The sequence below is a fragment of the Peromyscus californicus genome, unplaced genomic scaffold (assembly GCF_007827085.1).
Source record: "Peromyscus californicus insignis strain IS unplaced genomic scaffold, ASM782708v3 Scaffold_21__1_contigs__length_65335640, whole genome shotgun sequence".
Taxonomy (NCBI): domain Eukaryota; kingdom Metazoa; phylum Chordata; class Mammalia; order Rodentia; family Cricetidae; genus Peromyscus; species Peromyscus californicus.
In genome coordinates, this window is record NW_026294514.1 from 20,028,233 (window position 1) to 20,043,832 (window position 15,600).

At 41.9% G+C, this 15,600-nt stretch overlaps 1 protein-coding gene across 8 annotated transcripts in view; it reads left to right on the forward strand.

Moving 5' to 3' along the window:
- The window catches only part of Unc80 (unc-80 homolog, NALCN channel complex subunit), a 181,372-nt gene that overhangs the window by 147,898 nt on the left and 17,874 nt on the right, over window positions 1-15,600 (forward strand). For all 8 annotated transcript variants that reach the window (XM_052749736.1, XM_052749735.1, XM_052749731.1 and 5 more), the window contains 8 exons: window positions 4,164-4,364; window positions 6,472-6,595; window positions 7,551-7,676; window positions 8,808-8,931; window positions 9,719-9,925; window positions 11,625-11,809; window positions 12,596-12,761; window positions 14,250-14,429. In XM_052749736.1, coding sequence (XP_052605696.1) covers window positions 4,164-4,364; window positions 6,472-6,595; window positions 7,551-7,676; window positions 8,808-8,931; window positions 9,719-9,925; window positions 11,625-11,809; window positions 12,596-12,761; window positions 14,250-14,429 — 1,313 coding nt within the window. The remainder of the gene's footprint in view (window positions 1-4,163; window positions 4,365-6,471; window positions 6,596-7,550; window positions 7,677-8,807; window positions 8,932-9,718; window positions 9,926-11,624; window positions 11,810-12,595; window positions 12,762-14,249; window positions 14,430-15,600) is intronic.

The following is a 15,600-nucleotide window of genomic DNA, read 5'->3' on the forward strand; positions in this document are numbered from 1 at the left end:
CTCCAGCCTCTCACCTCTGCTGAGGTGTGGGCACGCACCCAGCCAGGCTGGAGAGCCCCAGCCTGTCCCACTGTGCAGTGACAAGGAGATTATTTCACACTGAGAAGTGAAGCTCCCAGACAGAAGGCTGCAGTGGTTCGAGGACCTGTTGCCATGGCAACTGAGGCCTCTAGTCAGACCCGCCCCTTCTTTGCCCACAGATGGTCTCTAATTGATCGAAGCAATTCTGTGAATAGACAGACATCACGTTTCCAGAGTCAGAAAGTGACTATGACTGGCAGGCATTTTGTGAGGGTGTGTGTATGAGTGTGTGTCTGCGTGTCTGTGTGTGTGCGTGTGTGTGTGTGTGTGTGTGTGTGTGTGTGTGTGTGTCTGTGTACATATGTCAGTATGTATGTCTGTGTCAGTACGCATGTGCATGTGTGTCTGTACACATGTGTAATATGTGTGTCTATGTCTGTCTGTATATGTCTGTCTTTGTGTGTCTCTGTGTGTGACAGCATGCATGGTACATGTACCAGTGTGTATGTCTATGGGTGCATCTGTGTTTTGTGTGTGTGTGTGTGTGTCTATATCTATCTCTGTGTGTGCCTCTGTTTATATCTGTGTATGTGTCTGTGTGAATCTTATGTTTCTCTGCATCTGTTTGTGTATATGTGTCTGTCTGTCTGTCTCTCGGTCAATCTATGTCTGTGCCTGTCTATCTCTTTGTGTCTGTTTGTGTGTGTGTGTGTGTGTGTGTGTGTGTGTGCATCTGTGTTTATGTCTCTGTGTATGTAGGGGCTGTAGGATAGTCCTCCTCTTGGACATTTCAGGGAAGGAATACCAGCATCAGAGAGGCCTGGAGCACCCTCTAGAGTACTTACTGAGGTTTAACAAGCCCTAAGTGACTACTTGGTAGTAGGTGTGGATTTAAGGTACAAAAGACATTAACACTAATGAAAATTATCTATATTGTATTAGACATTAGGGGTACAAATTAGAGCCCTAACTTTCAAGGTTATTGTAGTCCATTTTAAAAGACAAAAAGAAAATAACATAGTTGCAAGTAACTAAAATCACTTGTATAATTAACTGTTTATTATTTTCAGGCAACTTTGAAACTATATGATACAAAAAGATAGCATACACTAACTAGAGAATCAGGAAAAAAGTGAAATTGGCATGGAAATATTTATATGGTTGTGATAAGATAAACACAAACATAATAAGAAATAATTTTAGATTTACTCATGAACCATGTATTTGATGTTAAACTTCTGGAGTCTTAAAGCAATTAGCAAAATAAGATCAGTTATAAAACCACAATGTCAATAAAATAAAAATGTAGTTGCTCGGTGAGATAATAGTTATTAAAAATAATGTTGGTCATGGTTATTGACATCAGTGATCAGTGAGCTATGAGGTGGAAGGGTCAAAAGTTCAAGGCCAGGCTAGTCTCCACAGTTCCAGGATACTCTTTTTATTTTTTCAGGGTTTTTTTTGTTTTGTTTTGTTTAAGACAGGGTTTCTCTGTGTAGCTTTGGAGCCTTTCCTGGATCTTGCTCTGTAGATCAGGCTGCCCTCAAACTCACAGAGATCTGCCTGGCTCTGCCTCCCGAGTGCTGGGATTAAAGGCGTGTGCCACCAACCACCTGGCTCCAGGATACTCTTGGCTACATAAGGAGACTCCATCTAAAAACAAACAAACAAGGAAATAAAATAAAAGGACAAGCAATATCTCCTGATTGATATTTGTTGAAAAGAAAAAGAGTAGTACAAAGAATAGTGTCCTCGACAATGTCCTTATAATAGATAAGGGGCTGACTCTGCATGGCTGTGTAGACAGTTGACATAATGTCGTTATGTGATCTGTCACAAGCAAGCTCTCTAGAGCCGGGTTAGTGTAAGAGGACAGCTACTTCGTGGCCTGGATCTGCTGGAGGGCAAAAGTTACATTGCCTAGAGATTATTTAAACCAAGTGTCCCCTGTTAATGTACTACTGAACAACAAGCTTTTGATGAAAGACAAGTGTATGTTTCTTTGTCTAAATATGTTCTATGTTATGGGATGAGAGGTGGGCGGCAGATCCAAATACATTTACACAGTACCAACATGTATTAATGTTTCTTGTAGTGTGTGTGTGTCTTGTGTGAAAGTCAAACTAGTATGAATTTTGGAACTGTGGGTCATATTTTAAAGTTTAAGAATGGATGTTACCCAACTAGAAAAGATTGAAAAAAGGTGAAATGGAACTGCTATCCAGATAACACCGGAGATGCTTGCTCGATGAGTTTGGACCAGGCTAAAGTGCTAAGAAACAGTGTTAAGGGAATCTATACTCTACATTTGCATGATACATGATTGATTTCAAGGCTCTCAGAGAAGATATTCTTGCTTAGATAGACTCTCTGCGCAAAAGGAATCCCTTGTCTCATTACTCACTCCTGAGTTCCCAGTGCAGTAACATCTACAGTTTTCCCTCTTTTCCTCTCACCTCACTCTTCCTCTCTTTCCTTCCCCTGCTTTGCCTTCTCCTTCTTGAGTTCCCATCGGAAAAGGACCAACATAACCTGATTTTCTTTTGAAACAAGAATATGTGTGCAAATACATGGTATCTATCACACAGGTAGGGATGGAAACACTATATGAAAGGAAGACTCTCTTATAGGCTGACCACTAATCCATTTTTCACAACCAAAGGTTAAAGAAAATCATGTATTGATCTATAATTTTTCTCTCATATTCAGCTCAAAATATTGCTCCCAAGCTTAAAGAGAGACCATTTTTCAAACATATCTCAAAGCTATCTTTAAAATACACTCTTTTCTGAGAGCTAAACTCTAGTACTTATTCAACCTAACAGGGAATTGCATTCACTTTCTTCGCCAAAACATGGTTTACAAGAGCCCAAGTTTCCCAAGTTGGTTTGGACAGGTTACGTGTTACAGTAGAATGTCTAAGAATGTGCAGGGATAAGGTGAAGGTTTCTAGAAGAGTCTGTGTGGCTAAAACTATCCTTATCTGGATACAAACAATCTAAGAAAGAATCCTTTTTCCATGACATACTTACAAGAAAGGGATAAACCATACAAATGTGTAGGCTATTTGAATCATTTCTTTAGGGCACCCACCCTCACACACAGTTTCCAGGACTCTGTCCAGTTAGGAATGAAGATTATGAATATGAAGAGATGGTAACTATTTCTTGGCATGAAGGGTTGCCGTGAAGATGATGAATGGGACTTGTGCATTCACAATTAAGCCTAGCAGGAAGATGTTGAGAGAACTTAAAGCTGATTGCAGCTTCTAACAGTGCAGCCTCCAAAGGTAGAGTGAATTCTTTTGACAGTAATGGGTTCTACCATCTGTGGAGCTAGTCAGATGAGGTACATGTTATGAAATCCAAGCAGTGGAGAGGTCGGCAACGGCTTAGATGCTATTCCTAAAGAGTGCCGAGAGGGCGTCCTATCGATCCTGTCAAGCATTCACTTTCCCTCTCCTGCTGTTATCAACTTTTCTCTTCACCAAAATGCTATGGTTAATATAGAAAGAAAAGGAAGAGCACAATATTCCCATTGTACTACTTCTAATTAATTAATATATCTCCATCTATCTATCTATCTATCTCTGTGTGTGTGTGTGTGTGTGTGTGTGTGTGTGTGTGTGTGTGTGTGTGTGTGTGTGTGTAGAATCACATTCTCTGGGAATTTAGCACCACATACAACCAGGCACGGTAACAAGATATCTGTAATTTCAGCACTTGGGAGGGTGAAGCAAAAGGTTATGAAGTTCAGGATTGTTTTCTGCTACATAGCAAGTTTGGAGCCAATCTGGATAACATGAGACCTGTCACACACACACACACACACACACACACACACACACACACACACACCCACGAAGAAGTAGCATTCTCTAGGTGCATTTGGCCCATCCTTAATCTTCCTAAGTTTCTCCTCATGTTTACTCTCTGAAACATTCCATGATTCTCCATGTCTCTGCGTGTGCACATATCGTTGTATTGATATACAGGAGAAGAACAGAGGGACAGAGGGTGCTGGAGAGGACGTTCTTAGTTAGGAAGTTGGTGTTTTGATTAGCATGAGGTGATCAGCATGACGCTGTGTGGAAATATTCCTACTGTGGTATTCTCTGCTCATTATTTCTAAAATGATTTTAGACTGGCAGAAATTGCACACTCCCTTCTGAAGCTGGCACCGTATGACACCCAGACAATGGAGAGCCGGGGCCTTCGGCGCTACATTATGGAGATGCTGCCTATTACCGACTGGTCAGCGGAGCCAGTGAGGCCAGCCCTTATCCTCATTCTAAAGAGATTGGATAGAATGTTCAACAAAATCCATAAGATGCCTACCCTGAGGTGAGGAGGCCTCCTGGTCAGATATTATAGAGCACACGGTTAGAAGTTTTCCATCTTAAAACATAGTAGGTCACTCGGTAGTTAGATAAATGAGGCAGAAGGGTTCTGGTGGTATTTGTGCACAGATAATTGGGAATATAAATGCCCCAGTAGCAAGATTTGTTTTGAGGAAATAACATTTCTTTAAGAATATGTGTGCTTCTCTTAAGGAAGTGTCTGTCCATTTCTCAGTTAGTTCTTCATCGGATGCAATGAACAAGTTCAATTAGAACTCAACAATCTCTAATCCTTGAAGTAAGAGAGAGTATGCCTTACAAATAGCCACAACAAAGAGGAGAAGCATTAATTTGATGCTAAAAGTACTATGTTTAATATAGTAAGTTATTCTCTTTGGGTACATAGCAAGATAAAAAAATTTCAAGTTTTATAATTATCAGCCAAACTACAACTAAGAAGGTCACAGAACTGATAACAAACCCTAACTTTCACCTTGTTCAATGGAGTTCTAAATGAGCACAACCATAGCCTAGTGACTTCTTGGCAGCCTGAGAAAAATCCCCTCATTCCCTTCCAATGAGCAGATGCCTCTGCACTAGCCTTTCTGGAGACGTGAACCAAGTTTGGAAACTATAGTCATAGTGAGTAGGTGGTATAATAATTCACAAACCCACTAAAATGGAAATTTCAAATTTGGATGAATGAGAGAGCTTTTTCTCTCCTTTAAAATTAAACTCAAAATAAAATCAACTTTGCCTCAGACCATGGTACTTAAGGTTCAGTTTGCCAGCAGTTTTACAGATATTAGCCAGCACTCTGCACATTTATGCCACCATGAGTCACAGAAAAGCAAAACTGGACAATATCAGGCTGCTGCCTAAGCACTGGTTCTTACAACCTTTTGTACCATGGTGATGAATGTCAAGACTATATTAAGGTCATTTACTTCAGTGGCATGGAGATGCCTGTTCTTAAGCATTATTTCTTTAGTGGTCCCAGTAAAACATTACCAGCATCTGCTGGTAAGTGGCTGATCAAACATTTATAAATTTCTTATGAGTGTGTGTCAAAATAAATTATTTTTCCTAAGTACTCTGACATTTGAAGATGTTAAACATCTCCATAAAATGGTTCATTTGACATACAGTTAAACCTATTATAAATGACCATACCTCTCCAAAGGAAATTTTGTATTCATTCACAGATTTGGTCAGCTATGGGAAATTTTCCTGGGAAGGATGATGTAATATACAGTTGATTTGTCGTTAACCCTTTCATCTGACCTCAGTTCAACACACAAAGTATTGTCTGAAGCCGAGCTGTGGTTTACTTCTGGCCTCTGGAATATCAGTGTTTTCCCATTTGTGATACATCTCCACTTCATTGTACAGGCTGCAGTTTCATAGGAAATGCAGGCTTAGAAATAATTTTCAGATTGAAAGAGCCTAGCCTGCTGCTTATTTCGGAATCATGAGGACTGAGACGGTCACAGAGTAGATTCATTGTTAATACAGAAATACATTGTGTTATTCTGATTCGATTGTGTGCTCCACCATCTGTTCTACCACAGAAAATAATCCAAGACATCATTTCCTTATGAGGCAAAGAGACCTTTCTAGACCAATTTCCTCAAAGTTCACCTTTTTGTCAGGACTTAAGCTATATAAATCCCACTAGTAGCCTTGTGTGAAAGTTGACTGTATCAAGTATAGTCTGATAAGTAGATTTCAGGACTGCAGCTGGGGGCAGATTGGTTCTATTAGAAGATTTCTCAGGTCTCCTGAAATGATAGTATAGGGCTCCTCTCAAAAATGACATCACAGGGACCTTATCATGTGACCCATTCATCATCTCTGTTTTTTCTTCGATAGATTTTGTCTCATTAGTCGGTTGGGCAGGAGTGTGCCTCTGCTGCGTTTTCAGTCCTTCCTCCCCTCCCAGTGTGCTCTGTACTTTTGGAACACCATGGGTAAATGTCATCCCGTGTGGAGCACTCTGTTGTCTCAGCACACATGTCTTAGCTGATGCCAGGATCACTGTCTCGTTCGCTTGTCTCAGACTGTCTCCAGAAGGGAGCCAGGGCGATAATGGCTCCTGTATTGTATTCCAGGCGACAGGTTGAGTGGGAGCCTGCCAGCAGTTTGATTGAAGGGGTTTGTTTGACACTTCAGAGGCAGCCAATCATATCCTTCCTGCCTCACCTTAGGTCACTGATCAATGTCTGTGTCAATCTGGTGAGTAGCCAAGTGGCAACCTTATGAAACTTTGCACAGTTTAACTCTGCTATTGATTTCTCTGAACTGAAGACTTACAGGTCAACCACTTTGTGCCCCTGACTTACCTATGAAAACAGATGGCTCGGGTGACACTGAAAACAGGGAGGTACATTTCAAGATGGTACATGGGAGATACAGGGGCCCATCCCTGCCATGGCGGGATGTCAGAATGCCTGCTTCCCACGCACTACCTTGACAATCACCTCCAAGTTGCGTTGAGAGTTGAGGGCTGCCAGTTGGAGAGTGGGGTGTTGGAGTCTGCACAATTGGCCAAAAGTTGAGATAGCTTGGGGAGGAGAACCTTAAAACACAAAGAAGGCTTTCTTTTCCTTTTTTTTTTTTAAGGGCCAAATAACACCATGGGTTGGCCAGTTTAGGATTTTATGCAAAGAAAAATTATTTTCACTGTTTATGTAATATCTAGAGTCTGGTCGTGACAAGGTTTTGTACAATGTGTGAAAACCATGTTAGCGCATATCATCCAGTAGGATCTGCTGCTTAACTAGTTGGGCAACAAGTGTGTAGTTGGAATGCCTAGTGCACATAGAGCTGTGATCACCATCATTTTTGTCAGTATTTGCTCCATCAAAGAATGTTGCCTGCACTCCTTTGAATCCACAAGTAAGTGTCCAGTCTCCCAATTAGAATAGTTTTCTTTAGTTCATCTCTCATTACCTACATAGCTAGCTATAAACAACATCCTACAAAACCTTGGCTGAATCCAGTATAACGATCCACCTGACTCCAGACATTACACGCCTTAGAGGGCGCCGAAAAAGAAAAGACTGAAAAACTAACATGCCCAACCTTCAATTTTGTTAATATTGTTATTATTAGTGAATGAGACTCCTTTGCTACAGTTGCATGAAATTGCAATGGTCAAGGCTGGTCATGTGCTCTGTTTGTATTTCAGGTGATGGGAGTGGTAGGACCTTCCAGTGTTGCGGATGGATTACCCCTTCTTCATCTCAGCCCTTATCTCTCACCACCTCTGCCCTTCAGCACAGCTGTTGTCCGGCTTGTAGCATTGCAGATACAGGTGTGACTGCCTTACCTGTTTGTCACGCTCATTCAGTTGCTGGCGGAGGCGCCACATCGTGGTGCTCTCTCTCTCTTTCTCTTTCTGCAAAGGCTGGGCAAAATCTGTGAGCCAGAAGTGTGAACACCTCCAAACCGTGATAGGTTTGGAGCTTCAGCCCTGAGCATGGCCCTAAGTTGTGCTTCTGTAATTCTTCTTGAGATCTCAAAAATAGCAGAGTCCTTTAGTCCTGGCGCAACCACAGGAACCGCTGTGGTCATTTAAGCGATGTGCAAACGAATGGCTTATGGGTAACCAGCTCACAATTGTTAATCAAAAGAGGCAATAGTATTCAAAGTCTGGCTTAAAATTATTTTCAGAAAGAATTGTGGTCTAAAATTCTTTCACACGTTACTACCAGACTTTGAATATCTTTATTTTCTTTAGTGATTGTGAGTTGAATATTATTTTAAACACATGTACGAGTATCCCACTTTATTAGCAAAGGGACAGAATCCTAATTGCCCTGACTGTTTCTCTCTGTGTCACCCAGTTTTAAAGCTCTGTGATCAACAGAAGGAATACACCGGATATAAAGGCATAACTGACCTACCCATTATCTGACAATCTTACCATCCGGAGAATGGGTAGATGTACAAAACACATGAAGCATGGTGGCTACTGTGGAGAAGGGGAATATGGCACTCCCATAGGCACTTTAATAGCCGGTTTCCAAAGATCACTAATTTCTTCCTTTCCATGCTTCCTGGCCTGAAGGAGGCCTAGGCAGGGGTTAAAGAACTTTTACATAACCCCAAATGGAGAAAGTGCCAAGTTGTCATTTTCTTCATTTTCCTGGGTAGACACGTGGAGAAAATTAGCGGGGGAAATGAGGTGGGTCTTATATTAAACTTCTTCACTTAATGCTTAAGCTATTAATGTCTTTTTAGGAATGTGGCTCTGTTATGTGAAGCCAATGGTAAAGCATCAGTGTGGGTCAAACTTCATATGCCACCAAGAAGACACTTGAACTCATAGTTTACAGGTGCAGCCAGCGGGGAGGCACCTTCGCCGACACACTCTGTAGAAACAAGCGCACACGGTGGGCGTAGTGGTCAATTAATCTTTTCTTTCTCTATTATTGCTGCACAGGCTTTAAAAGAAGATTTCCCTTTAAGCCATGTGATCTCCCCATTCACCAATCAAGAGCGAAGGGAGGGGATGCTTTTAAATCTGCTCATCCCATTTGTGCTCACAGTAGGATCTGGAAGCAAAGGTCTGATTAATTTAACTAAAGGAAACGTATCATTGTTGTTGTGTTTTCTAACTACCAGGGTGTGGTTTCTATTCTTCCTCTCCCCATGAAACTCGTCAGTTTAAACAGATCTAAATGGTTTAAGCAGGGGTTTGGGAAACAGGAGTTTTATTTGGTTTAACTGACCTGGGACGAGAGTTTCTTTGCTCTACTTCTTAAAAGAAATATCCTATTTAAAATTATTTCAATACAGCAGAGGGCAGAGTACATTGTTTCAGTTAAGTTAAGAAAATGTTAATTAGTTCAAGTTCAATACACTGAGAATTGATAGGTGACTGGACTATAATACGGCCACTGTGGTTAGCAGAAATCCTGCAGCTGCTAACTCTCAATACATTTTCATTACTCTTCCTCCTCCTCCTTCTTCTTTTTTTTTTTTTGTTTCTAAGAAACCTTTTAATTCTTCTTTTTTAATCCAACATAATCTTAAGGGGGTCTTTCTTTTAGGAAAAGCGTATCTCAAATGTAAGGTCAGTACATCCTAAGTATTTACCAAAAGAAAAGAGAATGAACTGGTAAGCAGGAGATCTGGCTGAGAACACAAGCCCTTGGATGCCAACTATTGGTGACCCAAGGGTGCCAATAACACTGTGTTGTCCATGGAAGAAACAATACTTGGTGGGAAATACCCACATTTCTGTGTGTTCTGGCTTGGAACTGGAAGAAGTTGCATTGCTCAGTGTATAACATGGAAGGTCTGCCTTGTGATTGTTACACTTTCCCCTTCCTTTCCCGAAATGCACTTCAGATAGCCCGTGGCTGGAGCAGCCAGAGGTACAGCTACTGCTACAGACTGTCATTAATGTGCTCCTGCCCCCTCGGATCATCAGCACATCTAGGAGCAAGAACTTCATGCTCGAGAGCTCCCCCGCCCACTGCTCCACCCCGGGGGATGCAGGCAAAGATTTGCGCAAGGAAGGGCTGGCCGAGTCCACCAGCCAGGCAGCGTACTTGGGTGAGCCTCTTTTCCCTGCCTCCTCTTTTCTGCTCCCCATGGATGTACTTACCATGATCTATCTTGGCTCAGATGGTATTTAAAGAAAAACTTTTGCAGGGCTGGTTTACTTCAGTAAATATATGTCAAAAGACAAAGAGTAGTTTCATCTGTGCAGTATCTGAATTACTTGGTTGTTTGCATATGATGCCTAGAGTATATAAAGAAGGGGTCTGTAGGAAGGATTGCCTCTTTCTGATTGACAGCACAATCACTCAGATTTGATAGCTACTGTGAGGTAGTATATGCTGTGATTCCCATTGGTCTGTCGTCTATGTAAATAAAGTCCTTGGAGTTGACAGTCAACATCCTGAGCAGTAGGACATGGTGGCCTTGCAGGACATTACTTCCTCAGCCAGCTGTCTTACTCATCCCTAATAATGTCTTTACATTTCCATCTTGATTTTTTTTATAGATTTTTTTTTCTTTTGGTTTTTTGAGACAGGGTTTCTCTGTGTAGCTTTGTGCCTCTCCTGGATTTCACTCTGTAGACCAGGCTGGCCTCGAACTCACAAAGATCCACCTGCCTCTGCCTCCCAAGTGCTGGGATTAAAGGTGTGCGCCACCACCGCCCGGCTCCATCTTGATCTTTAATCATGTGAGGACAGTCTCCTCTTCCTACAAACTTCCAATTCGTCTGCCCGCTTGCTCTCCTACTTCCCCATGACCTCAACCCTGCCTTTAAAGGTTGTCTTCCTATGGGGTAATAGAGCGCCAGTCATTGTCCTTGAAAGAAGTAGACCAGGGGGAAAAGACCACTCGTGGACTGACACCAAGAATAAGGAGCACGACAATGGGAACCCAATAAGAGGACATCTCACGTGACATTTTTTCATCCACCAAAGTGGATGTTGGTGGGAGAGTGCGAGATGAGCACAAACTAGTGGAATCAAACAGGTCCTTGGAGTTTGGAATATGGGAAAGTGGGGTGTTTAAGAAGCATTCTGAAGGGGTGTGTATGTAAAAGATATCATTTACTATGACCTGAAAACAAAAAAAAAAAAAAAAAAAAGAGAAAGAAAAAAAAATGTGTGTACACAGGACCTGACCTGATGGGCGCTCAGTTGCCCAAGGCATAAGAGATCAGGCTCAAATGAACTTCAGGCTGGCAGAGAAGTATCTGTGAAGTCAGGGAACATGGAAGATGATGGGGAATGGGAACTCTTTATGTAAGACTAGGAATAAAAACCTTGAAGAAATGTTTTCATTCCATTCCACTTTCTGCCTTTATAATGAAGGTGTTACCTATTTTTCTTCCTTGGTCAGACTATTGTACTTCTTTTTTTGTGTATTTTAGCTGGGAATGTGGGTAATATGTTGATGATTCCGTAAAGCCAAAGGCTATGGGCCATAAAACATTAGTAATACACATAATTGCCTCTTTAGTTCAATGGACTACCTACCTTACCCCCATTGTTTGTTTGTTTGTTTGTTTTTCCAAAACGGGAATTTTCAATGCACTTAATAAAATTGTGTTGTAACCCACCAAAATCCCTTTACCTGTATGTCTGGGATACTGGCTCAAGGGTGCATGTTAAGTTTCTAGAACCACGGAGTTTAATCAATTAGAAATTGTCCCGTGTACACAGGCAGTGGCTATGGGCAGGATTCCTCTGAAGCACAAGCCCTCAGGATCCTTTTCTCTCTTCCTGCTATGAAGCCCTAAAGGTTATTCTCGTCTGCTTCGAGAGGCAGCTGGGAGGCCAGTGGTACTGGCTGAGCCTGCAGGTGAAGGAAATGGCTCTGCGGAAGGTGGGCGGCCTAGCCCTGTGGGACTTCCTCGACTTCATCGTGCGCACGCGGATACCCATCTTCGTGCTCTTGCGCCCTTTCATCCAGTGCAAGGTGAACTTGCAGTTTTCTTCTAAGGCAGGAGTGCTGGGAGGTGGGGGTGGGGGAGTGCACATGGCGGTATACAGGACACAGACACGCTGCAGCCAGTTAGCAGAGACTATTAACACCGTGTTTGACGAGGACGGAGCCCCAAGCAAGCATCCGGACAGTATTTCACATTCAAAGCACCTTCTCACCTATTACAGTATGCCAAACTTATTCTCATCCCATTCATCACCCTGCCTTCTTAAAGACAGGAGAAAAACTGGCCCTGTGAAATGTTCTGGAGAATGTCCTCCCGGGTCAGTCACATCATCTGAAATCTACTATTTAAAAAAAAAAAACAAACAAAGCCAGGTGGTGGTGGTGCACGCCTTTAATCCCAGCACTCGGGAGGCAGAAGCAGGCGGATCTCTGTGAGTTCGAGGCCAGCCTGGTATAAAAAGCGAGTTCCAGAGTTTCTCTGTGCAAAGCTACACAGAGAAACCCTGTCTCGAAAAACAAAAAAACAAAAAACAAAACAAAACAAAAAAACATGAAAAAAATGGGATAGTTAATGCTCCTTTCCCCTCCATGATTCCCAGTATTTATCTATATTTATCTATTCTCTAGTTCTTCTCATGCTCCCATTTCTTGGGGCAGAGACACTACTCAATGGCACCGTGCTGGTACCACTGTTTCCTGAACATCGCCTTCTTTTTCTTCCTCTGTCTATGAAGTGGGTCGGTATCACAGTTAGCCCAGGTTACAGATGGGGAAACTTGGGTCCTGAGAATGCAATGCCTTCCTTCCTTTTAGCTCCTGGCCCAACCAGCAGAGAACCATGAAGAACTTAACGCCCGACAACATATTGCTGACCAGCTAGAGCGGCGCTTCATCCCCCGCCCTTTATGCAAGAGCTCGCTCATTGCCGAGTTCAACAGTGAACTGAAAATTCTGAAAGAGGCGGTCCACAGTGGATCAGGTAAGCGTGAAGGGTGTCTCTTGAGTCTGACAGTTGGGATTCACAACCTCTGCCCAGCTCACTGCTCTTTTGGGGGACCATGTCTGAACTAGCTATCTTGATATACTGATAGATTTGACCAAGAAATCACGTCTAACAATAAAACAAAAGCCAAGGACTGACATGGGAATTTGGTTACATTCTTCTGACTATTTTTAAGTACTCTTTTTAGTATTTAAGCTCTTAAATATTTAATAAGGGGGAAGGGTGTTTACATTCTTTCATTCCCCTTTTTGATAGAAGGATTCACTTTATTGAGCATCTGTTATAACTTTACAGGTGTTATTTCCTTTAATCCACACAAGGATCTGCAAAATGTATCATTCAAAGTCCAATTTTAAAAGGAGGAAATTGACAACTCAGAGGATTAAATAGTTTATATACAGATATAGTGAAGCCAGTGAGGTGGTTGTTTGTTTTTTGTTGTTTTTGTTTTGTTTTGTTTTTTCAAGACAGGGTTTCTCTGTGTAGTTTTGGTGCCCTGTCCTGGACTTCACTCTGTAGACCAGACTGGCCTCGAACTCACAGAGATCCGCCTGGCTCTGCCTCCCAAGTGCTGGGATTAAAGGCGTGTGCCACTACCGCCACCAGTGAGGTGATTTTGTACTAGGTTTATGTTGTGGATTCTAAACCTTAAAGTTGCACAAATTGGAATGGGGAGGAGCTAAGTAGAGTTCACAAGCAGAAGGTACTTTTAACTATTTGAAAGATTTTTTTCCTTGAGTCCTCACTGCTTACTGGGCAGTTCTACCACAGCAGACTCCTGAATGAGAAAATTAAATCCCTGTCTACCATTAGAGGGCACTCATCACCCATGTGTGAAAGACAGGGCTTTTATTTGCTTTCTAAAGTGTTTACTGTTGTTTGCAAGACGTTCAAAACACAAATGTTAAAAGTGCAACCTTGGTGATATTTACACATGGCCATTCAGAGTTTCTGCTGAATCTGATAGAATCATCTGCCACTGAGCTGAGAAGGTTCTAATGCTTCTGTTTCCAGAAAAGGAGAATGGGAACTCTTTGGGATTGGATCCTGATTTTGAGTTTAGGTTCATATAAAAGATAGTGATTTTCGTATTACTCCAGTATACTTATGTGGGCAATGCACATGCGGTGGTAATAAAACCAGGGCTTCGGAAGCAGCAATTCAAGTTAGTTGGTATTCTATTAGCCTAAGCAAACAAAAATAAATACACTAAGAGAAAAAAACTGCAAAAGCCTTTCCCTTGGTAGGGACCTCAGGCCTTTGTAAGGAAGCTATTCACTTAGAGTACACCAGTGGCCAATACTGACCCCCTCCCCTTCAAATTCTTATATGTCTATATCTTCAAACTCCTTAGTCTGGGACACACTAGTTACACTTAAAAAAAAAAGTCAGGAGCATTTTGAAGCAAACATTTCTGTTTTTCATGTTCTTACCAGCCATTTCCTTTGGTCTCTCAACTCCCAGCCTACCAAGGAAAGACATCCATCAGCACCGTGGGCACATCTACCTCTGCCTACCGCCTGAGCCTGGCCACCATGTCCCGCTCCAACACGGGCACAGGCACTGTCTGGGAGCAGGACAGTGAACCATCCCAACAAGCTTCTCAAGACACCCTGAGTCGGACTGACGAGGAGGACGAGGAAAGTACGTAAGAATAAATTTTCATTAAATGTCTCTGCCATGTAAGGGGCTTCTTAAATTGCACTGATTATTTTCCACTTGTGTTTTTGAGATGCTCTTACATAATGCTTATTGAAAAGTTGTACCTTTAAAGATGAGAAGGAACCCCTCTATACCAAACGAAACCCACAAAAGGCCTCTCCCTGAACTAAATAAAGAGAAGAAATGGAAATGGAGCTTAGAATTTTAATTAACTAAAATAAATGAAAACATTTTAATGTCTCCCTGCAGTTAGGCATATATGATGGAAAAAGAAATATGTGCTTTGTTAAAATACTTTTCACCAATATTTCCAGATTTAGTTTGGGGGTTAGTCATGTAAGGTAGCAATCATATTATAAACAACTTATAACTAGACACCTGGCCACTGCTCATGGACATACCTCTACAGTTGCAGCTCAACTCTTATGAAATACTGACCAAGAAAGCACAGTGTAAGAGATAAGGATGAAGAGTTTGCTTTTAAATTTTTCTTTACTTATTTATTTGGGACAGAGTCGCATCTATCCCAGGCTGGCCTTGCATCCCCTACATTGCTGAGGATGACCCTGCAGCTTCTGTTCCTTGTGTCTCCACCAATGACAGCTGGCATTACAGGCACAATCATGCACCAGCACACTGGGTCCCTGACACTTTAAATCAAAAGTGTGCTTCTTATTTAATTGGGTAGTGCTAGTTATTAGTGGTGCTGGGGACTGAACTCGGGGTTTCATGTCTACAAGGCACCGTCAAGTGCTCTACTACTGACTATATTCTAATACCAAAATTGAGCAGTTTAAAATAAACAGCAAGCCTTGATACCAGTTCAAAACATCAAGTGAATTCTACTTTTCTTTAATGTATGAAAGAGTATCTACTAACATTTTTTTAATGATAGGAAATGATGCCCCCTGTGATTCCTGGGACTAAGTCTATTCTCGGGGTAACTTCTTGAATAAGTACTTGGCCTGGACAGTAGGAAGGAGTTATGGAAGAAAAGTAGAGAAGACTTAAACAGATGTCATCAGCAGACTCCAACACTCATATAGTGGGAGGGGGTGTCAGAAGGCATGTAGTCTTTTGCTAATATCTTTCTCAGATATCACAGTGATCTCAAAGAAATTGAGGCTGCCAATAAGGGGTGCATTGTGGCTGT